This window comes from Melospiza melodia, chromosome 15 (assembly GCF_035770615.1).
Source record: "Melospiza melodia melodia isolate bMelMel2 chromosome 15, bMelMel2.pri, whole genome shotgun sequence".
In the NCBI taxonomy this organism is placed as follows: Eukaryota; Metazoa; Chordata; class Aves; order Passeriformes; family Passerellidae; genus Melospiza; species Melospiza melodia.
The window spans coordinates 5,920,422-5,939,812 of NC_086208.1; the positions used below are offsets into that span (position 1 = coordinate 5,920,422).

The window sequence follows — 19,391 nt, forward strand, 5'->3', positions numbered from 1 at the left end:
TCTATCATAGCTGATTATAAATGAAGTTTATTGTAATAAACATCTGTGCTAGGAGTTGATTTTGTCTGCCTTTGCCATGACAAACTTTACAGGGAAAAGGCAGAAAAAATGTGCAAACTATTAACTTTTAAGTAATTTTTTTTAGGAGGGAACCATGTTTGACAATGGTATGTGAACTCACCATTTTTATGTTTTTCAGGGAGTACACAGTGAGTAAAAAAGCACCTATTAAACTAAACCTTCATTTATAATTTCTCCACTAGGAACGACAGGTATTAAAAAAACCAACAAGTTTACTTAAAAGGAGACTTAAAAGGGTTTAGTGGGAGAATTATTTGACTATGCCATATAGACACCCCATCAGGTCAAGATGTGCCTGCAGCAAATGAATTCTGTTTTAAGGCCTGAAAGACTGGTGTCATTAGATCTCATTGCTGTTGTGTCACTGTCCTGTTGTACATACGCACCATCCCCATGTCAAATAATTTCTGTTCCAAATTATGGGCAGTGCAATCACAGTGCAATTCAAAATCCATTTCACAAAAATCTACACAGTAAATGTCAAGGTTGTGCTTCTAAACCTCTTCACGTTGGCTTGGAGGTGAGGCAGAAAATTAATTAGTAATTTTTTCTTATAGTAGAAAGGCAGTGTCTTAAGAAAAACCCAAGCCCCAGCTACAATCTGATCACTGTATTTTCCTCTTTGAGAACATGGCTAAAGCTCCTCCAGCCTCAGTTCTCCAAAATCCACAGTTATTAGTATTAACAATGTGTAGTTACAGATCTGTCTTTCATAAAGTCACATCCACTTGACCAGTTCTTTTACTCCAGGACAATTTTTAAAAGTAGCTGTATGTTACTGAAAAAACCCCAAAGCACTTTTTCTTGTGTGTTGGTTGAGGGAGCTCAGTTGGTTCCCTTTATCTTTGCCTGTTATTCAGTCCCGTAGGTGTATTTGAAAAGCCTGCAGTGAATATCAACAGTCAGTCATGAAAAATCCAGATCAAATGCCTTTTGAAACTTACAAAGACTGTAAAGAGCTTCAGCTGTTTGTCACAGTTTAGGAAAAATACGCTTCAGGGCTGCTACAAACAGCCAGAATGTGTTACTAGAATTGGGCTCATCCTAAACCACCTATGATTTCCCAATCAGGTTCCATAAAAAGTAGAGGAAGGGGATGCAATGTAAACCTTCACAGAGTGAAATATTTCAAACTATTTTGCCAAATAGATGCATGAAGAAATACATCTAGAGACTCAAGTCAATCCTTCCCTGAAGGATTTGATAGGAAGTGTCTCTGTAGGTCAGCACCCAGCCCCTCCGAGTCCCTGCTCTCGCTCCCCCTCCCCTGGGTGTCAGCATCTCTGGAACTTTCTCTGCCTCTTCACTCCAGTCTTTGCTCAGCCCAGTTAATCTCAGTAATGCCCAACTGGTGTCCCTCCATGCCACTTTTGCAGAAGAGAAGATAAATGTATTTAGGACACATTAAGAAGGAAAGGAGGGCATCTGTCCCACCAGGTGTCCAGAGCCAGCTGGAGCACGGGGGCACGGCTGCCCATGGCCAACACTGCTCCATGAGCACATGGAGCAGAGCTCTGGAACCCTGCAGAGCCCCATCCAGAAGAGAAAGGGTTTGTTCTTCTTGACTTGCAGCAGCAGAAAGGATTCAGAAATTCCTGCTTACTGTCTGCTTACTGGCAGCTTCATTGCACATATGTCCTAGCAGAGTAAATGTCATAAAATAAATGCAGACTTCTAGATTAAAGATTCACTTTTCCTGGCTCAGATGGAGAGGCTACATTTCTAAAGGTAAAAGGCATTCAATTATTGAGCTAAGTATGAAGTCTCTGAAATGATATTATAAAGATGCAAGAAGTGCAATAGAACCAAAACATCATCCTAAATGGAACATGTTATCTCAATATTTTGTCTCCTTTTGCTCTGAGCTAGTCACACAATTCTTCCTCTGGATCCCTTACAAAGCCTGGTGAACAGATCTTGCAGCAGCACAACCCACAACATCTTAAAAAGCTTTTAATCTTTACTTTCAAGCCACTTCTCCAGGTTCCCCTTCTGAATCTCTCCAAACAGCTTAGATCCCTTTCAAATGGTTTAGACAGTTCCACATTCCTGCTACTATCCTCTACTAAATCAACCCTTTCTTTTTCACTAACAAGCATATTTTTATGAAGATACACTGTTCAGCTAACATCTCCTCCTCCCTACTTTTCTAAAAGGAGATTCATAGCAGAAGACACTTATCCACGACAGCCAAAAGCTTTTCTTCTCCTTTATCATCTTGTCATGTGCCTCATGTTCATTTCTTTGTCCTTCAAAACTTTTCACCATACACCCCCAAGCTGCCACTGGTCACAGTGGCTGCCTGTGACATGCCCCAATACTGCCAATGTCAGTGTCACCTTGAGGAATCACATCCTGATGTACAACAAGCGTGACAGCTCCAGGAGGAGTCTCCTAAATGAAGCCCAGCTGCCATTGCACTTCTCAGTTTAGCCTCTCAGTAGAACAGTAATAGAGAGGTGGGAAAAGCTACTCAACACATGGTTTTCTGAGCAGTGCAGAAAGAATGGTGAAATTTAGAAAAGCCAAAATTATTTTCACTCTGTCAATTTTTCCATTTCCATTCTTAAATTTTTACAAATTTAGGAAATATGCAAGGAGCTAAAGCTTTCACACCTAAGACCACCCTCTTAGGAACACTGCATGGAATTTCCAGCAGCACCAGTTGCTGCACCAATCAATCCCAGTGCTTTGCTGCCCTGTGTCCCACACCTACCTTCGGTGGCAGAGGAGCAGGACACGGGGGCACTGCTGGAGCGGACGATGGCTGGGGCTGGGGGCTTGCTGAGGTGCTGCTGCTGCTGCTGGACAGCAGCCTCGGGGCCACCTGCTGAAGTGTTTGCTGGCCCAAAACAGGGAGAGGTCTGCAAAGTGGCAGGAGGCTGGTGACAGTCCACACAGCAGGTTTTCTTCTGCTTCAAAGGCGGCGTGGCACTGCTCTCTTGAGCAGAACTCTGCAGTTCTCGTTCTGAGGGGCTGTAATTCCCTGAGGAACAGTCCAAGGACCTGCCGTGGGCACAGCTCTTTTCCTGTGCTTGGGACGTGTCTGTGGAGGCTGGGCTGTGGGAGCTGTCACCCTCATCAGGAAAGCCCTCAGAGCGAGTTCTGTGACACCTGCAGCGAGGGTGGCAATCCAGGGCACTGCAGCTCTGCTCTGCAGCCCCCTTGGGGGTTATGCAGTAGGGAGAAAGATCTGCAGACTGGAGAGATCCTTGAACTTCCAGCGAACAAAAATCTTCAGAGGAGTAGCTATGGTCTGGGACATCAACAGCCTCAGAGACCATCAAAGAGGTGCTCTCCACAGAAACTGCAAAACAAGAGATTCAGAGAAAAATACAAACTTCTTGCCTGCCCTCCCAATCTTCTCCCTCCCCATATTCTGTAGATTGACTTAAATTGAGCAATCTTCAATAATTTATCAATAAGAACTCAAAAGCTCTCAGATGAAGAATGCCAAAGTAAAAAACATTGAAGTAATTTACTTCTTTCTAGTGTCCTTCAGCAAAGACATTTTTGTGCTGTTCTTGATACTGACTTTTGAACTTTAAATAAACAGGCCCTATATTGTCCTCATCTACTTGCATCCCCAACATCTGTGCTTCAGGCAGCAAGCTTCCAATTCAGCTCCTGGAAGACATGGAGGAAATGACTCTTTGGAGGAGGAGTGCGAGGGTCAGGAAGCCCCCCATGGCTGCTGACAATGAGACACAAGCTGCAAGGAATGTGCAGGACTCTTGGAAGAGAAACAACAGTCCCCAGATCCACCTCAAAGGGCCTGACTAGAGCTCTGTCTAGCAAAACTCTGCTCTGCACTTGCAGCCCCAGCCTCTGACTGTGACAAGGTCCTTCTTGCCATGAATAACTGAAAGCAAATGATTCCTTCACCACTAGGAAGGGCAGAAGAGAAGAGAAAGTGTGCTCAAAGCTCCCACTTCCCTCTCTAAGGAGACAAAGGCAAAGCCAGGATCACCTTGGGTGCTGAAGTCCGGGGTCGTGTTCCTCTCCCCCAGGCTCGGTTCAGACACTTGCTGAGCAGCACCAGTGACCTAAATGAACATTTGGAATGAAAGAGATCATTGACCTGCAGCTCACCAAGCAAAGTGCAGTGCTCAGATCTGAAGGACACACCTGACAATGCTGAGGCACTTTCATATGAGCTGCTATTCAGACTGAAAGCTATTTAAAGTATTTTACATCTCTGGGTCAGGAGCAAATGCAAGGCAAAGACACAAGCTCAATGCAATTTTACATTTTTCCTGAATCTACAAGGTAAGTTCATCTTGAATACACAGGCACTTGGGGCTGCAGGCTCACACTACTAAACTTAATATCTGAGTTGAGTAAAAGCAATCTCTCTTTCTACAGTCTATTTTTCTCATATTGTGCTTGGTTTTTTGTTCACCACATCACCCTAAAATAGGAGAGAGAAAACCAGAAACCACAAAAACAGGCACAAGCACAGTATTTTCACTTAGTTATTTGTGAGGATGTTACCTGTTAATGTGTTTTGAAGCCCTTTAACATCATTGCCACCCAGGTGCTCTCCAGCCTGGTGGAGGTTGCTCCATGGACACAGAATTTATTACCACTCACCTTTTTTTCTGAGGGGGGGATCTAAGGGGGTAACTTCCCTTCACTTTGGAGAATCATGTGAACAAAATATGGACTCATTCCTGCTGGAAATACTGAATCCATAAATACCTGAAATTTAGGAAATGTTCTTTCTATTGATTTGATTAGACTTTGGATTGGACCTTATTACCAATATTGATAGATTTTTTGCAGTTCTTTGGGAATGTGATAATCCAAAAATCATTCCAATAAATAGCTGATAACAAAAATAAAAAGAGAAAAATTACAAAATGTTGAAAGGAATGAAACTGATACCATCTTGAGCAGAAAGCATCATATCTACTTCTGTCTGTAGGGCCACAATTAACTAGTAGAGCTTATTATGGTTGGTGACAGTCTAGAAATCAGCATCAGTCACCTCTGTGCAAACCTTTCTGTCAAGCACTTAATCTGTGTCTGGCCTAAAAAATTGGATGTGACACAATTAGTCTGAAGCTATTAGGGCAAGAGCTTCCATTTCACAAGCCAGTGTAGATTAAAGCACATATATTTGTGCATAACTTACTGTGCTCACTGTTTTCTTTATTTATCTATCTCTCTCTCTCTCTCTATGATCCAGTGACCAGAAAACTTCTTTTGATACAAATTTTGTTTTTAAAAATTATTTCAAGTTTAGCAAATACAACTCCAAGCAAAGAACAGTACCAGAAATACTTTAACTCAGCAAGAGATGGATGGATAGAGGACTGGGAAGCAAATGTGAAATCACTCAAAAATTTCAAAAGTGAAATTTTTAAACAATTCCCCAGGAAATTTCTTAATGGATCTTTCTTGATTGTAGCAGAGTATCACATCTGTGGTAAAAAGTAAAATGTGGTGTCACTTGAAGTCACAGATTGTTCCTGGGACCTAACTGTAGAAGTTCTGGTACCTAACTAGAAAAGTAAGAAATGTTCACAAATGCTCTTTGTTGTTGTAGAAAATTCAGACTGACTACCTTTTGGAAGAAGTGGTGTAATGTTTTAGTGGTGTTTGTTTCTTTTTAAAAATCTAGGGATTCTAGGGGCTTTCATAAATTCTTAATCTAGGCACTTTCATAATCACTGACTTAATTTCTTAATCACTGACTGGAAAACATCTGTGGAAGATTGTGCTGAAACATTTATTGACACTCTGCATTGTCTCTGAATAATTGCTGAATGTGTTTTCTGTGCATTTGGAATTGATTAACCCTTTGCCTGGGGGAAGGAGAACCAGGGTTTGAATTGTAGCAGGTAGCACTGTGATGTTGAAGCCAGGTCAGAGTTTGGGTTCACACAGGAACAGCACATGGTTTCATGCAGGCTCCTGCACAGCCAAGGGTAACAAAACCTTATTGAATTCCACATCCTCAGACAGTCACTAAGCCATCAATGGAAAAAAGGAAGAAAACCTGTGCTTTTAACAAGCCTGCAGAGCCTACAGGTTAGAAAACCTTATAAAACACTCTCATTGATTCAGTTCACCCAGAATCCTGATCTGTTTTTTCTTATCTTTTCTATATCCCAGTCAATACTCTGCATGGAAAACACTGAAAACCACTTTTTTTATAGTCATGAAATGGGAATTCCTAATCAGTACAGATGACAACAGCAATTTTTACATGGATGCAACTACTTAAATTAGCACTGACATTTGTTGCCTATAAAACGCATGAAATACCAAGTCCAATTTGGTACAATTTAATAAAATTCTAAGGACCTCAATCCATTTAAAAACAAATAAAACCTATTGCTTGATGCACAGTAAAAGGTTTTACAATTATGACATTATTACATAATGGTTCCCAGAAGCACTTTTGTAGCTAAATCCCTGACATGATTTCCATTGCCAAGCCTGCCTTTGAGGGATTTATAAATCTCATTATTTCAGTTCCTACTGTATTGTGCTCTATGGGAGCATTTGCAGCATGTAAGGACTCAGGTCTCCATTTTGTTCTTCTTGTAGACCCAAAACTGTCTTAGACAGCTCAGCTGGGACACTAATTGCAAAAAATACAAGCAGGCTTTTGTTGTCAAGAAAAATCTGTGGCTGTCACTGTAGGCTTTGGTTCTCGCTGCCAGTGAGCTGCAGTGCTGAGAACAGAGCCTGTCACAAGCTCTGAGCAGCAACCACCAAGCTCGTATGCACTCAATCCTGGTAAGAAACCACATTACTATCACTATCAGAAATGAAGTCACCACTCATCTTCTGGTGATTGGAACAAGCAGCTCTGGAGCTCAGGTGGCCAGAGGTGAACAGGCAAGATGCTGAAACCTGTTCTGCACTCTCAGGAGTAGAAGTTTCTTGCCACATAACAGCAGAAGCTGATGACTACAAACTGCAACAATCAGAAGGTTAAGCAATAGAGAACTACTCACTGCTGCTGCATAGGAAGTAACATTTGTTAGCTAAACCCTTATAAAGAAAATGGTCTGGAAAATGTTTTTAAAGAATAAAAGTATTTTCTAATGATTGTTCTTAAAAGTTTATCTAGAATTATTTTGCACCATGAAAATGTGAAGACCACATAACGAATTTCCTTTGGTTTTCCTCACCTGTCTGGCAGGCATCTCTCCAATCACTGCCTCATAAGGAGGGGGCAGCTCACTTGGATACAGCATTCCTGGGCTATTAATGGTTACTTCATATAGAGCACCAAATGGGGAATGAGGGAAGTCCAAATGGAGACTTCTACAAAAAACCATAAACAAGCAAACAATTAAGAAATGGCATTCATTTATTACCTATACCACAGTGATGTAAATACTTTTCTGAATTCAAAGCCAATGCACTACAAAGAATTACATTCAAGAAATTTATTAGGCAAGGCATCCAAAATGAAGGCCTGGTTCACAGGGTGGCTTTAACAACTGTTTTTTATTTAGGATGCCAGCCATCTTTACCAGCCTGCTTTGCCATCATAAACATCCTCAACTGGTCCAAATTAATACACATTAATTGCAATAATTTCCTTTAAAAATTAAATTTCACACTCAACTTCAAATGTATAATGTTAACTGTGAAAGGATCACTTGCAAAGGGACCTTTGCTCAAAGCTCAGATATTGTTATCCTTGTCTTAGTTAAGCTCAGTCATTTCTCTATTGCAGAAATGCTTTAACACAAATATTTCCAGATGTAACCTAACAAGTTTGCAAAGAAACATATGCAATCTGTCTGGCAAAGAAGAGCCCAGTGTAAGTGAAGGAGATGATCTGGGTTTGTGCTCTTGGGAAGAGCTGCAGGCCCCGAGCTCAGACCCAGTGCAAGGGCAGGGCAGGGCAGGGCATCACCTCTGTGCCTCCCCCACGGGCGTGCAGGTGTACTCTGGTGGGTAGTAGGGAGGGGGGGGGATTGGTGGGATGAACTCATCAAAATCCAAGGTCTGGTGCAGGACAGTCCCATGTGGAGTCATGCAGTCAGGATTGGCAGAATGTGGCCTCTGTGGCAGAAACTGGAAATGAACAGGTAAAGTTCCTTCAGATGGTAGAAACATCATCACCAATATCAACAACTTTAATAAAAGGTCAATATTAGCAACCCTGACCAATATCAAATTCATAAATACCCAAGCTGAAATGAAAAAGGCACTTCTGGGAGCATAAGAATACTTGTGATCAGATTGCCAAAATACAGCACAAGGTTTTACTAAAGGCAGAGAGGCTGTGGGCCTCCAGGTCAGTCAGTCTTGGGATGCAGGACACAGACATTTACAATTTAATGGCTTTTCAAGAAATATTTCTACATTGTATATTGTTTTATTGTAGCCCCACATAATCAGTTCTATTTTAATAACTGATCAAAAATAGATATAACTGCTAAAATAAATGTTTGCATGTTTTTGTTTCCAATCTGAACTGCCTTGCACTTGCAGAGAAAAAAACCACAATACCAACCCCCAAAACAACCCCAAATAAAACTACCTAGAAACAGGCTACTATATAGACATTGTGTTTTGAATAAAACAACTGGAAATATCCCACCCATTTTTCACTTCCAATGAAGGGGCTGTTTATAGCTATTCTTTATTATTCTTGTAAAATGAAATATTCTTAATAGCTGTTTGTGGTTTGGTGATACAGACACTGCACACTTAAATGTGGTATAAAGCTTATAAGCACTGGTATGAAAGTAAGAAAAACATTTATTCCATATACACATCTCGAAACCCAAAAGCAAATAACTACACTGCACAATAAAAAGTAATAATATTGAGAAGCACATCAACTTTTGTGACAGAGACCTCATCAGCTTCCAGGAGAGCAGGGATCTAAAGAAGCCATTCCAACACCATTGATATCAGGAACAATCAGAAGTGTTCTGGGAAAGGCCTGAACTAATCCAAGATCAAATATGGACTATCCTGAAGATCCCACAACCCACACCTGGCTCTATGTGGTCCCCATGGATCAAAGGGGGACTAAAAGACAATCCAAAACCACAGAATGTTTTCTTCTCCAGGCAAGCTTCTGCTCTCATATCACTTTTCTTGGATCAGTAAATTACTTATCTTTAGCTCCTACCTTCTAAAACAAGCCTGCTAAGAACCTCTGCTGAAGGCACATTTCTTTTTTGGCCTGGAACAAGACCTCCTATGTTATGGTACTGTAGGCTCATTACACTGTTTTTTGTTTAAATCCATGATAAAGATTTGGGAAGAAGTAAAATAAAAGGGAAAATGTTTATGCTTAGGAGATCCAGCAAATACAAAGTAAATTACCTTCATTTTTAATATCACAGTTCTATATTTATCACTTTTTGAAATTTAACTTGGTGTAGTTCTGCTGAATTTACCACATCACAGATATTACACTGGTCTTTTGCGTTTTAAAGCTTGAGTTACATCTCAGTTTTATTACACTCCCTCTATGTATGTTGTTTGAAAGGTCAGAGCTGTGATAACACAGCACAGCAGAGGGTCAGGAGGACCAGTACCACCTATTTGTCAAATGAAGTATTGGCTGCTGGGCTCTCCAGAGATATTTCCACACATAACTATTAATAAAGAACCTCCTCTGCAGAATTTGTTATTTCCTTACGTCCTACAGCCAACCAAGGACTTTCAGCCATTGCATTCTCTCATGGTACAGCAGAGAAACAGAGACATGGCATCAGTTTGATTTACTCTTTGTTATGTGAAATGTCTGATGCTCTTTCGTCCTCCATGTGAGTTGGGAAGCTGCCATACCAAGTACTATCAGACATTTCTCTGCTTGGCTTACAGGGGAAAAAACCAAAAACCCCACAACTTTCTTGCAGTCATTTGGTCTAAACTCATCTGATCTTTCAACAGCCATTTCCTAAAGTGTAACCTAACATGAATGCCAACCATTAAACTCCAGACTTCTGCCCTAAGCAATCATCGGTCTGTTACCATCTCAAATACATGGAAGAATCTTTTAGGAAAACAGGAAGCAAGACAAACATCAACATAATTACCTAAAACCTGTAAACATTTATCATAATGAAAACAAATATCTGCGTATGTTGGGTCATCTTTTGTACAGTATTTGACTCCACCAGACTCAGGACTGCCCTCATCTTACTGAAACAGTTGATAATTGGGGTCATTTTTACAATCTGGAAACAAAACCATTTTAATTTACAACTTCCTTGACCTTCTCCCAGACTGTTTCCATGCTGCCATGGACCCCAAGCTTTGGTTTGCACCAGAGAACTTGCAGCTCTGTTCCCTCAGTGCTGGATCCCCTCACCCCTGTCAGAACAGGGCAGGCAAACACAGGGCATTGCACAGCAGGTGAACCACCAGCACACACTGTGTGGGACATGACAGAAGGGAGAGGTTGCACACAGGGCAGAAGGGGCTGTGGCTCCAGGAGGAAAAGATCTGATGCTTGGATGCAGCTCAGCTGAACAGCAGAATTCTCTGCATCCCTTTCAAGGTCTGGCCGTACAAACCATGGGCACGAACTGTGACCAACACTTGACAACGAGCGGCAGGATGGACATGGAAATACACATGTTTGGGGTGTTTATAAACAACACTTTACCTGTGTGATATCATCCTGCTGGAAGGCACAGAAATTAAAGTGAAAAAGGCTGTAAGAGGGAAACTAGCAGGAAATGAAACAATAGCAAATATAAGGGATTACCACAAAGAACAGACATCCTTGAGAAAACAATTGAAAGCTAGTAAGTGGGAATTAAGTCATATTTTATTCCACTCTACGTTGTCTACTGATCTCTGCTAGTCTGCAAAAGCTCATTCTCTCTACAGGAAAATGTATTTTAAACATCTTCAAGAGTTGCTCTCAAATAGTGAACTCTGGCAGGGTTTCAGCAAAGTTTAATACAAATTTCATAGGTTAAAAAAAGACAGTAATAAAATGCAAAGCTGAGAAAGCTGCAAAAACTGACAAATACTTTCAGACAGAAACACACATTTCTGGTATTAGAAGACAGCTGTTATCAAATAATCGGTCTCAAGATACTGATGGCAAACAGGACAGACAACAACAAGAACTGCCAAGCAGAAAATGGGGGTGGCTGTTCAGTGACCAGGATAAACAGGATCAAATTGCACTCAATATCATGTCAAAAACTGCAGCTCACACCACGGAACAGCTCACACAGTGGGACTCCCAGCCAGCCTTGGGATTGAACTGATGGCCACTGCAGAAGCTACGGATAGAAAATGGTTGCAGACAAAGATCAACAGCATATAGCATTTCTGGTAAATGCTAATTATCCAACTGCATTAAAAGCTTAGCAAAAATTTATAGCTATCAACAGGTTCTTGAAACATATTTACTAGAAAGAAATAGAAAGCCCACGGCTGTGGAAATCCAGAAGACTCAACCATTTCTGTTACCCTCCTGGAGCTGTTGGATGCTGGGAGCTTTCAGAAATCTGACAGGCAATGAAACACAGATCTGGAATTCATGGTCTTTTAGGAAACAGCTGACCTTATGTTTGAAGCTTGGCATTCATACTATTACACTCACACAGACAGGTATTTCCTCATCCTTGGCCTTACTTTAGTGTGTGAAACGTGTCTGATACTGGAAGGGCCTCACACAGCCCAGTGCTTGTGCCAAAGCGATGTGGAACAGAGCACACACTGACCACAGAACTCAGCGTGTTCTCATTGGGCATGTCTGGCTTGGACAGAGTGGAACAGCCTGATTTAAACAGCCCTCATAGTGAGCACTACTTATTTTGTCTGCGGTTATGAGGGAAGAGTAAAACATTCTCTCTGCCTGGTTGCAGCAGGGTAAACAGGAAAGCTGTAAAATGCTGTAAACCCACTGTTGGACCTGCATTCAATACAGAAGTTTGCCATGGCAGCATCAGCAAGTTGTTAGGAAGCAGAGAATTAGAAGCACAAATGCTAGAAGTACCCCACTTCCAGAAGAAGTAAAAGTTTTTGAAAATGCAGTTATGCTCAAGGGTTCATTGCCACAGTACTGAAAATTCCACACAGCCAACAATGGGGCTGGACACCAGTGACCTCTGCCAGCTCCCAGCCTGCAGCCAGACACATCAGCCATCCCTGCCCAGGGAAGAATAACACATCTCTCAGTGTTTGACTTTTCCAGGTGGAATAAACACCATTACATAGACATGTGTAAAATTGTAAAACTCATTCTCTTTTTGTCAGATCGATTTTCCAGCTCTTCACTGAAAGGCTGTCCGTAAGTCGGTCACTGAAGTGATCAGAAGGTATTATCCATGTTCTGGATATTCTGAGTACACTGAGGTAAAAGCTGATGGAGGACACCCAGTTAAGGAACTGAAGAAAGAGCAGGTAAGACCTGTCAATATAATTCTCTATTGGAACTGTCCTCATGTGGCCCATCCTTCTGCCCAAGGCATGTCAGACTGACAGCTCTGCACCAGGACTCCAGCTGTGGGACCTGCCCACTGAACATCAGCAAAGAGATTCTGTGCTCTGCACACCCTGCCCAGCACCACTGACCCCATGGAAACGCCACTGCTGGGAGCCACAGCTCAGCAATTACAGCTTATCAACCACAAGTGCCTTGTATCAGTGTGTGCCTGGTGCTCCAAGGGAAACTTATCTGAGTTCTTCCTGTATCTGCATGTAATTACCTCTGTCTTCATATCACATTTATTACATGCACTGTATAACTCTGAAATCAGTCCTTTGGAGACTCCAGAGTTCATTATTCTCATTTCAGTCATTTATAAAAATAAAATCTGCTGATTTTTGAGAATAGGAAATAGAAATTTCTAATTGCATATAATTAAATACTGGCATGCTATCCTGAGTGAAAGCTCTGTGCAATACACTCGGGTCTATAATTCTGTCTTCAATTAGCTGTCCTCCTGGACAGGTTACTGTTTTCCTTTTCTAAAACTCTGGAATCAGTATCTGCTGAAGGAAAATGTAGACTCTAATTGTCTACAAGAACAGAAGGATTATGGCTGACTCTTCTAATTTGTCCCTGATCTTAAAGGGAAATTATGAGACAGAAAATATTTTGATAAGGAAAATGCATTCAGATTTTTCTGTTCAGTTGTTTCCAGTTGCTGTTCCTAGAACCATCACAGGAGCCTCATGGGCATTGCTCTGTCATATCTTTTTTGAAGTCACCATATTTTAGTCTTAAATATTAAATATTCCTATTCTACCAATAAAGTGTTTGATGAAAAATTGTACATTTGTTAAAAATGTCAGAAGATTTCCTGACCTAAGGTGTGCATTTATGGTGGGTGTGAGGGGAGTATTTATGCAACCATATTTACATTTAGGATTTTTCTATGGATGTACATCATCCCCAATGCATATTTCTAAAGGGAATGTCATCTGGGTTTTACACTACCTTAAGTGAGCTTTGTGCCCAAAAAAGGATTATTTAAGTTTTGATTAGATTAAATTAAAAGTTTTATGCTATAACGTAAGATCAATTCTCACTTAAGCTTCACTCTACAAGTTTTTTATTACTATTTCACCAGAATATGGGGGTTAAACAATGCCAGCAAAATTTTACCCTCATAGAGAGATGCTTTCTGTGAGGTGTTTGAGTAGAAATATTAACTACAGCCTATTAAGATAATGACATGCTGAATTATGACTAGGACTGATGAAAACAGTAATTAAACATTACAGCTTGCATGTGTCATCATTACCTTATTTTCTTTACAAAATAACAGATGGTTTTAGGTATCACACAACATGAACAGCTACTAACAGTGATGGTGATAAAATCAGAACACGCTCATTGATATCAGTGCCAGCACTTCTAGGATAAGAAGTGTATAAACATATCAGGAGTGGAAAGAGGACTGGAATAGGTGTAATTCATGCTTTATCCTGGCCACAGTGGCTGTAATATTTTGTATTTCTTATTTTAATCCAGGCAGCTACCTTTGGAAGAAAACAGGGTGCATTTTCACAGCAGCCATTCATCAAACAAGATGCAAACTGAAACTGCCTCAGGCAACAAATGAAATATCATGGAAGTGACAGTTTGGTTATTAAGAGCGGTTTCTTCACATTACAGAGCCTTGATCTGATCCGATTTGATTCACATTTATTTCCTGGAGGGGTGTGCACATAGAAAGAACAATTCTGGGAAGCCCTGTAATGGAGTGCAGCCTTAAACTCTCTAGTGAAACACAACAAATGCCTTTTCAATCTTTAGCCATGGTATCACTTTCTCTTGCAGCTTTAGTACAATTGGTAGGGCTTCTTTGCATGGGCAAATGCACATACTTAGCACAGTGAGAAAGGCTAAAGTGAAATGAAAATTTTGGGGTACTTTCTAAAACAAGGAACAATCCAGAAAAAATATAATATAAAGTAATAAAACTACTTGGAAGTATTTTCTGTATTTTTTCCCTTAGCACCTGAAATAAAATATTTGTTGCGTAGGACTGTTTTTAAACCAAAAAACACTTCTTCATATTCACTGGAAAATTTAAACTATGCTTACTACTGGACAGCTTGTGTTTGTGTTTTTAGGATGTTTTTCCTGAAGGCTGGGATGTCAGAAGACAGCAGTTTCCAGTAAAATACATCAGCTTGCCTGTAGGAATCAAGACACTTGCTGTATGCAAAAGTCATCAACAAAGCACAAAATCACAGAATCATTGCTGCAAATTTTCTTGAGACTGTTACACCTGCCTTATGTTGCTAAGCAATAAATTGGAATTCTTTGAATTTGCAAAAATTACCATTCCAATGGATTAATTTCTGAGACAAGAACACAGCACAGGAATCACAGAACTGATTGCGCTAATGATAACCTAATGACATCCAAGGAGGCTGTTCCCTATTGCCTCTTCTTGTTACAGGAGAGCCTACAGAGCTCCTGAATACTGCAGAACACAATAAAACCATCAGCACAAAAATTAAAACTTCCTCAGCTTTGAGGAGTGGTATCTTTGCTGCTGCTGTCAAACTTCCAACTTGGTACAACCCCGCTAAGAGAAGATGCATCAGTGAAAAGCAAAAGGAAAAAAAGCACAAATCCAGCATTAACAAGCAAGAGAAAATGAAGTTAATCAGATTTCTGGGTGTAGCAGAGCAAAGGGGAACTGCAGATCATGGGGCAATAGGCTGAAAGTAGTGAAAGAAAAAGAAATCCTCAGGTGAGAGTTGAGCTGGTCTAAGTCAGCGTAGCCCCAGGGAAGTTACGCTCACTTAGGCCTGGTAGGAATCGGGCTCAGCAACCTGAAAAAAGAAAGGAAAAACTGATAAACAAGAAAAGACTGGGATTGACCAGAAATATAGATATATTTGTATTTCCCTTCTTCTGGGGAGAAGGAAGAAATTTCTTGTCGATGGAGCTGAAAGTGTGGGAGAACAGGCAGCTAAGCAGGAAGACAGAAAGCTGGAAACACAAAGCATAGGAAGCAAAAAGAAATAAACATTGAAACCAAGAAATGGCAGCATTGCCAGGTGGGCAGGAAAGAGTTTTAAAGACATCCAGAATGAGGTGGCAGAGAGAAAAATTATGCCCTTTTAGGAATTTGACTCCTTATTGAGGTTATTTCTTCTTGCATATGCCCATCAGAAGCACTTTAATATTGGTCTTGGATCATTGTCACCTATTTCTTTTTATTCCTCTGACACTGCTAAATACCATCAAGTGTAGATCAAGATTCCTGGAATATACACTTCTGGATCACTGCTACCATTTTTCCACTAGACAGACAGAGTTTTCAAGGTATGATAATCTCTTCATCTCCCCATCATCACTGCAGGTGAAATAGTTCTTTAGTCAATGGGCATTCTTGTAATATGGAGAGGGAGAGTGTATGAAAAGAAAGAATAGCCAGAATACAAAAAAGACCCTTTACCATTTAAAATACAAGTGTCATCAGCTGAAGCTGAACATTATTTCTGTTAATTGTTTCCCATCCATACTAGTGCTATTAAATAGCACTGTTCACAAGCCTCTACAAGCCTGCACAATATGCATACACAGAGCCCTACAGCAAAAATGCATTTATGTTCTATTTACAGTAATTACCTAAACATATGAGCCCAACTTATTATACCCATTTCTATGTGAAGCAAACACCAGATCCCAGACTGAAGAGATTCTTTAACTGAGTTTGAAACCCAGTGACTGGAATCTTGTCTAGAAAGGGCAGCCTTATCTCTGTAATTCATGTACTTAAATCAATACCCATGGCACCCAGTGTATTTCTAATTATTTATTTCTTTTTAAAACAACTGTGCCTGTATGGGCAGGTTTTACAACATTTCTGTGTTGTTTAAATGGCTTGCAGCTGACTTGCTGGGCCAGTCTTTCATCCATGCAAACTTTTCTAATGCCAGGTGTACAAATGGCCAGTATTAGATTTGTGTGCATGCCCTCCTTTATTAAACAGGACATTCCTAGATTAATCAGCAATAGAGCAAGGTTGCAAGCAGTGAAGCTGGCCTGAAAAATACAAAGGTTTTAAAAATTTTTTTGGTTTGTTTTTAACATTGAAACCTTGTGAATCCCAACACTCATTTGGAATAGGAAAGCTGCCTTTGTCCAACCAAAACAAGACAGCATCCTGTGATGCAGCTGACTGTGCAGAAGACTAATGATCCTTTTTGCTCTAGTTCTGAACACAACTGCTACTCTGACTGAACATGTTTGCCTTATGAAAACACAATTATTGGCGCAGGGCTGTGAAAAGTTCCAGTTTTGAGCTTATAGTTCCCATACTCTGTAGTTCTCATAGGAATCTAGTAATGAAAACCAGGATCTTAAAGCTAAGTAATTGCTCTGGGTAGTGTGGAAAGTGGAGATAATATACAAGTGATGACAGCAAATGTAACTGAACCTCGTTAATCACCTCGTTAACAAAAAGAAGAACTCCCAATTGCAAAATCCTGATCATACACTATAATACATAAACATTGAAGCACAGCAGCTCCTCATGCTGCATACATCTACATGCTATGTTTATATAGATGTATGCAGATAGAAAATACACCCATGTACACACACATTCTTACACTACACAGACACACAAGTAGGCTGAAGTTTATAAGCAAAGAGTAGCAAATGAGCATCCACAGAGAAGGACACTGTGCTGTGCTGGACAAACCCTGGGTTGCCACTGAAACGTACTCACCATTTGCAGGAGATCAGAAGAAACCATCTGCATGCAACACATTGCTGTTGCCAAAGCACAGACAATGGTGGAGATGATATTGAGAGCGCACACACTGAACAACAGGTCCTGCAAGAGACAGCAGCAGAATATCATCTCTTATCTCAGGGACACAAAGCACAGGAAATGCTTGAGGAATTTGATAACAAACACTCTCAACTGCTATCCATGAATAAGGTCCCAAATAACTGGGTAGAACTCATTTAGCTTGTAATCTTTTTCAGGTAGCAATCCACAAAAGCAGCAATTACAGAAACAAACATCTTCCCTTCCCCAGTTCTCACAACACATTTGCTATTACATATTTCCTCAGAAATATTGGTATTCAAATTTCCTTGTTCCCCAAAAAGACAAATTACTCTTTCACAGTTGACTCCAAGCTGCAGCTATCACAAGAAAGATACTGTAAAAGACATCTCTGATTAAAAACTACATGCAGAAATATTATTGCTTTGAGTAGTTGAAATCTACAACTTAGGGTTGTGTGTTAAAAAAATTCTAGTATGAAATAGAGACACTTATCCTGTGTCAGAAACTCAATGCATTTTTATACACGAGAGAAAAGCAGTGATTACCCACCCAGATATTTCACCTTCTACTGATGAATTGAGTGCCTATGGTCATATTGTTGGCTTAGTTTTTAAAGAACAAGAAGTTTAAAATAGAACAGAGAATATTGGTTTAATAAGTAGAATAAAAGAAAATAAACATTTGAATTAAAATGGAACATTTTTAGAGTAATGATGTCACTAAAAATAAAGCCTTTATCTCTCTTCCAATCATCAGATTTGTATTTACTTTCTCCACAGCCAGTGAAAAGAAAAGAATTTCGTGTGCTGGCAATATTTCAAAACTACTACAATCCTTGTACAGAAACTGCATGGCTGCTGGGGCTACTGTGTGGCCCAGTTCTCTGAATAGCCAGTAAAAGCATTTGCGAAAAAGCAGCACAGAGAACAGAAGAAAATTGCTACACCACAGTGAGTAAAACCACTCTCTGTGTAAAGAACATTCCATAGGGTCTAAGTTTAACAGAGTATTTCATTCACTGCCAATGCATGAAACAACTTCCATGCTATAAATTGCTTTGTTTTCCCCAACAGTTCTGAAACAAATGATAGAAAGGTGCAGTTTTACTCCTGCCTCTGTAATTGTTTGCTCCTCAAGTGACCTTCATTTGAAGATGGAAATGCCAGGCATGGGAACCAGGCAGACAATGAATGGCCCAACAAGTTTTGGTCATTTAATAACTTACACTGAGCCAGATTTGCTCTTGTTGATCTGGTCAGGAGTTTTCTGTCTTCTTGGCCAGCCCCTCAGCCAGAGGAATAATGAATCAGCAGCATTAACAGCAAAATACTGGAAGGGCCAAGCACCAAGTCACTGACAGAAGGTGATGCAGAGGACTCACTCAGAGTCCTACAGACCCACTTAGAGCACTCAAATGCAGGTAAACAGACAAAGTGATCCCTGGAGACCCAATTAGTTAACAGTGCCAAAAAAGGGAGGATGAGATCCTTCCTGTTCTGCTTTCCATATGGAAACCTAGGTAAAGAACACCAAGGCAGAGACAAGATCTAGGGTAGAAAACAGGACTATTTCCTAGCAGGAAGAAACATCATCCATTGCCTACAACAGCCATGTAAATACAAAAAACTTAGCCAATCTGAGGGCACAACTTGATACCATTTATGCTAAAGAATAAAATCAGAGTTCTAAATTAGGATGCAAAGTCACTCCAAGGCCCTCATACACCTTTACATGTCCCAGGACAGACTTAACTGTGCCTCTAAGTCCCATGGCAGATGTTTTTCTCATCTCTTCCTACAGACCCCACAGCTTCATCACTATTATTCACTATTCCAGTGTTTATTTTTACCATCAGTGTCCTGGTTATGTCCATCCCACAGATGAAACCCATGGCTTCTTTTCTTCCATAGCTCTTGAGAACAGGCTGTTACACAGCAGACTTTTATACCTTTGAACTCTATTATCACTCTTGAAGCCTTTTCCACCTTTACTGCATGACATATTAACACCATTTTCTCCAATTCTCAACTGAAATCAACTTTCCAGGCCTCTGATCCTTTTCATTAATCCAATTTGTTTCAC

At 40.4% G+C, this 19,391-nt stretch overlaps 1 protein-coding gene across 5 annotated transcripts in view; it reads right to left on the reverse strand.

Moving 5' to 3' along the window:
- ENTREP2 (endosomal transmembrane epsin interactor 2) overlaps positions 1-19,391 on the reverse strand; it is an 87,115-nt gene that overhangs the window by 2,810 nt on the left and 64,914 nt on the right. The window contains exons 5-10 of one of the 5 annotated variants that reach the window (XM_063169544.1): positions 17,241-17,348; positions 10,685-10,747; positions 7,967-8,127; positions 7,230-7,365; positions 4,052-4,127; positions 2,798-3,388 (exon numbers count right to left, since the gene is read on the reverse strand). In XM_063169544.1, the coding sequence (XP_063025614.1) occupies positions 2,798-3,388; positions 4,052-4,127; positions 7,230-7,365; positions 7,967-8,127; positions 10,685-10,747; positions 17,241-17,348 (1,135 nt within the window). The remainder of the gene's footprint in view (positions 1-2,797; positions 3,389-4,051; positions 4,128-7,229; positions 7,366-7,966; positions 8,128-10,684; positions 10,748-17,240; positions 17,349-19,391) is intronic. The other 4 variants (XM_063169548.1, XM_063169546.1, XM_063169549.1 and 1 more) reach the window with 4 other exon arrangements.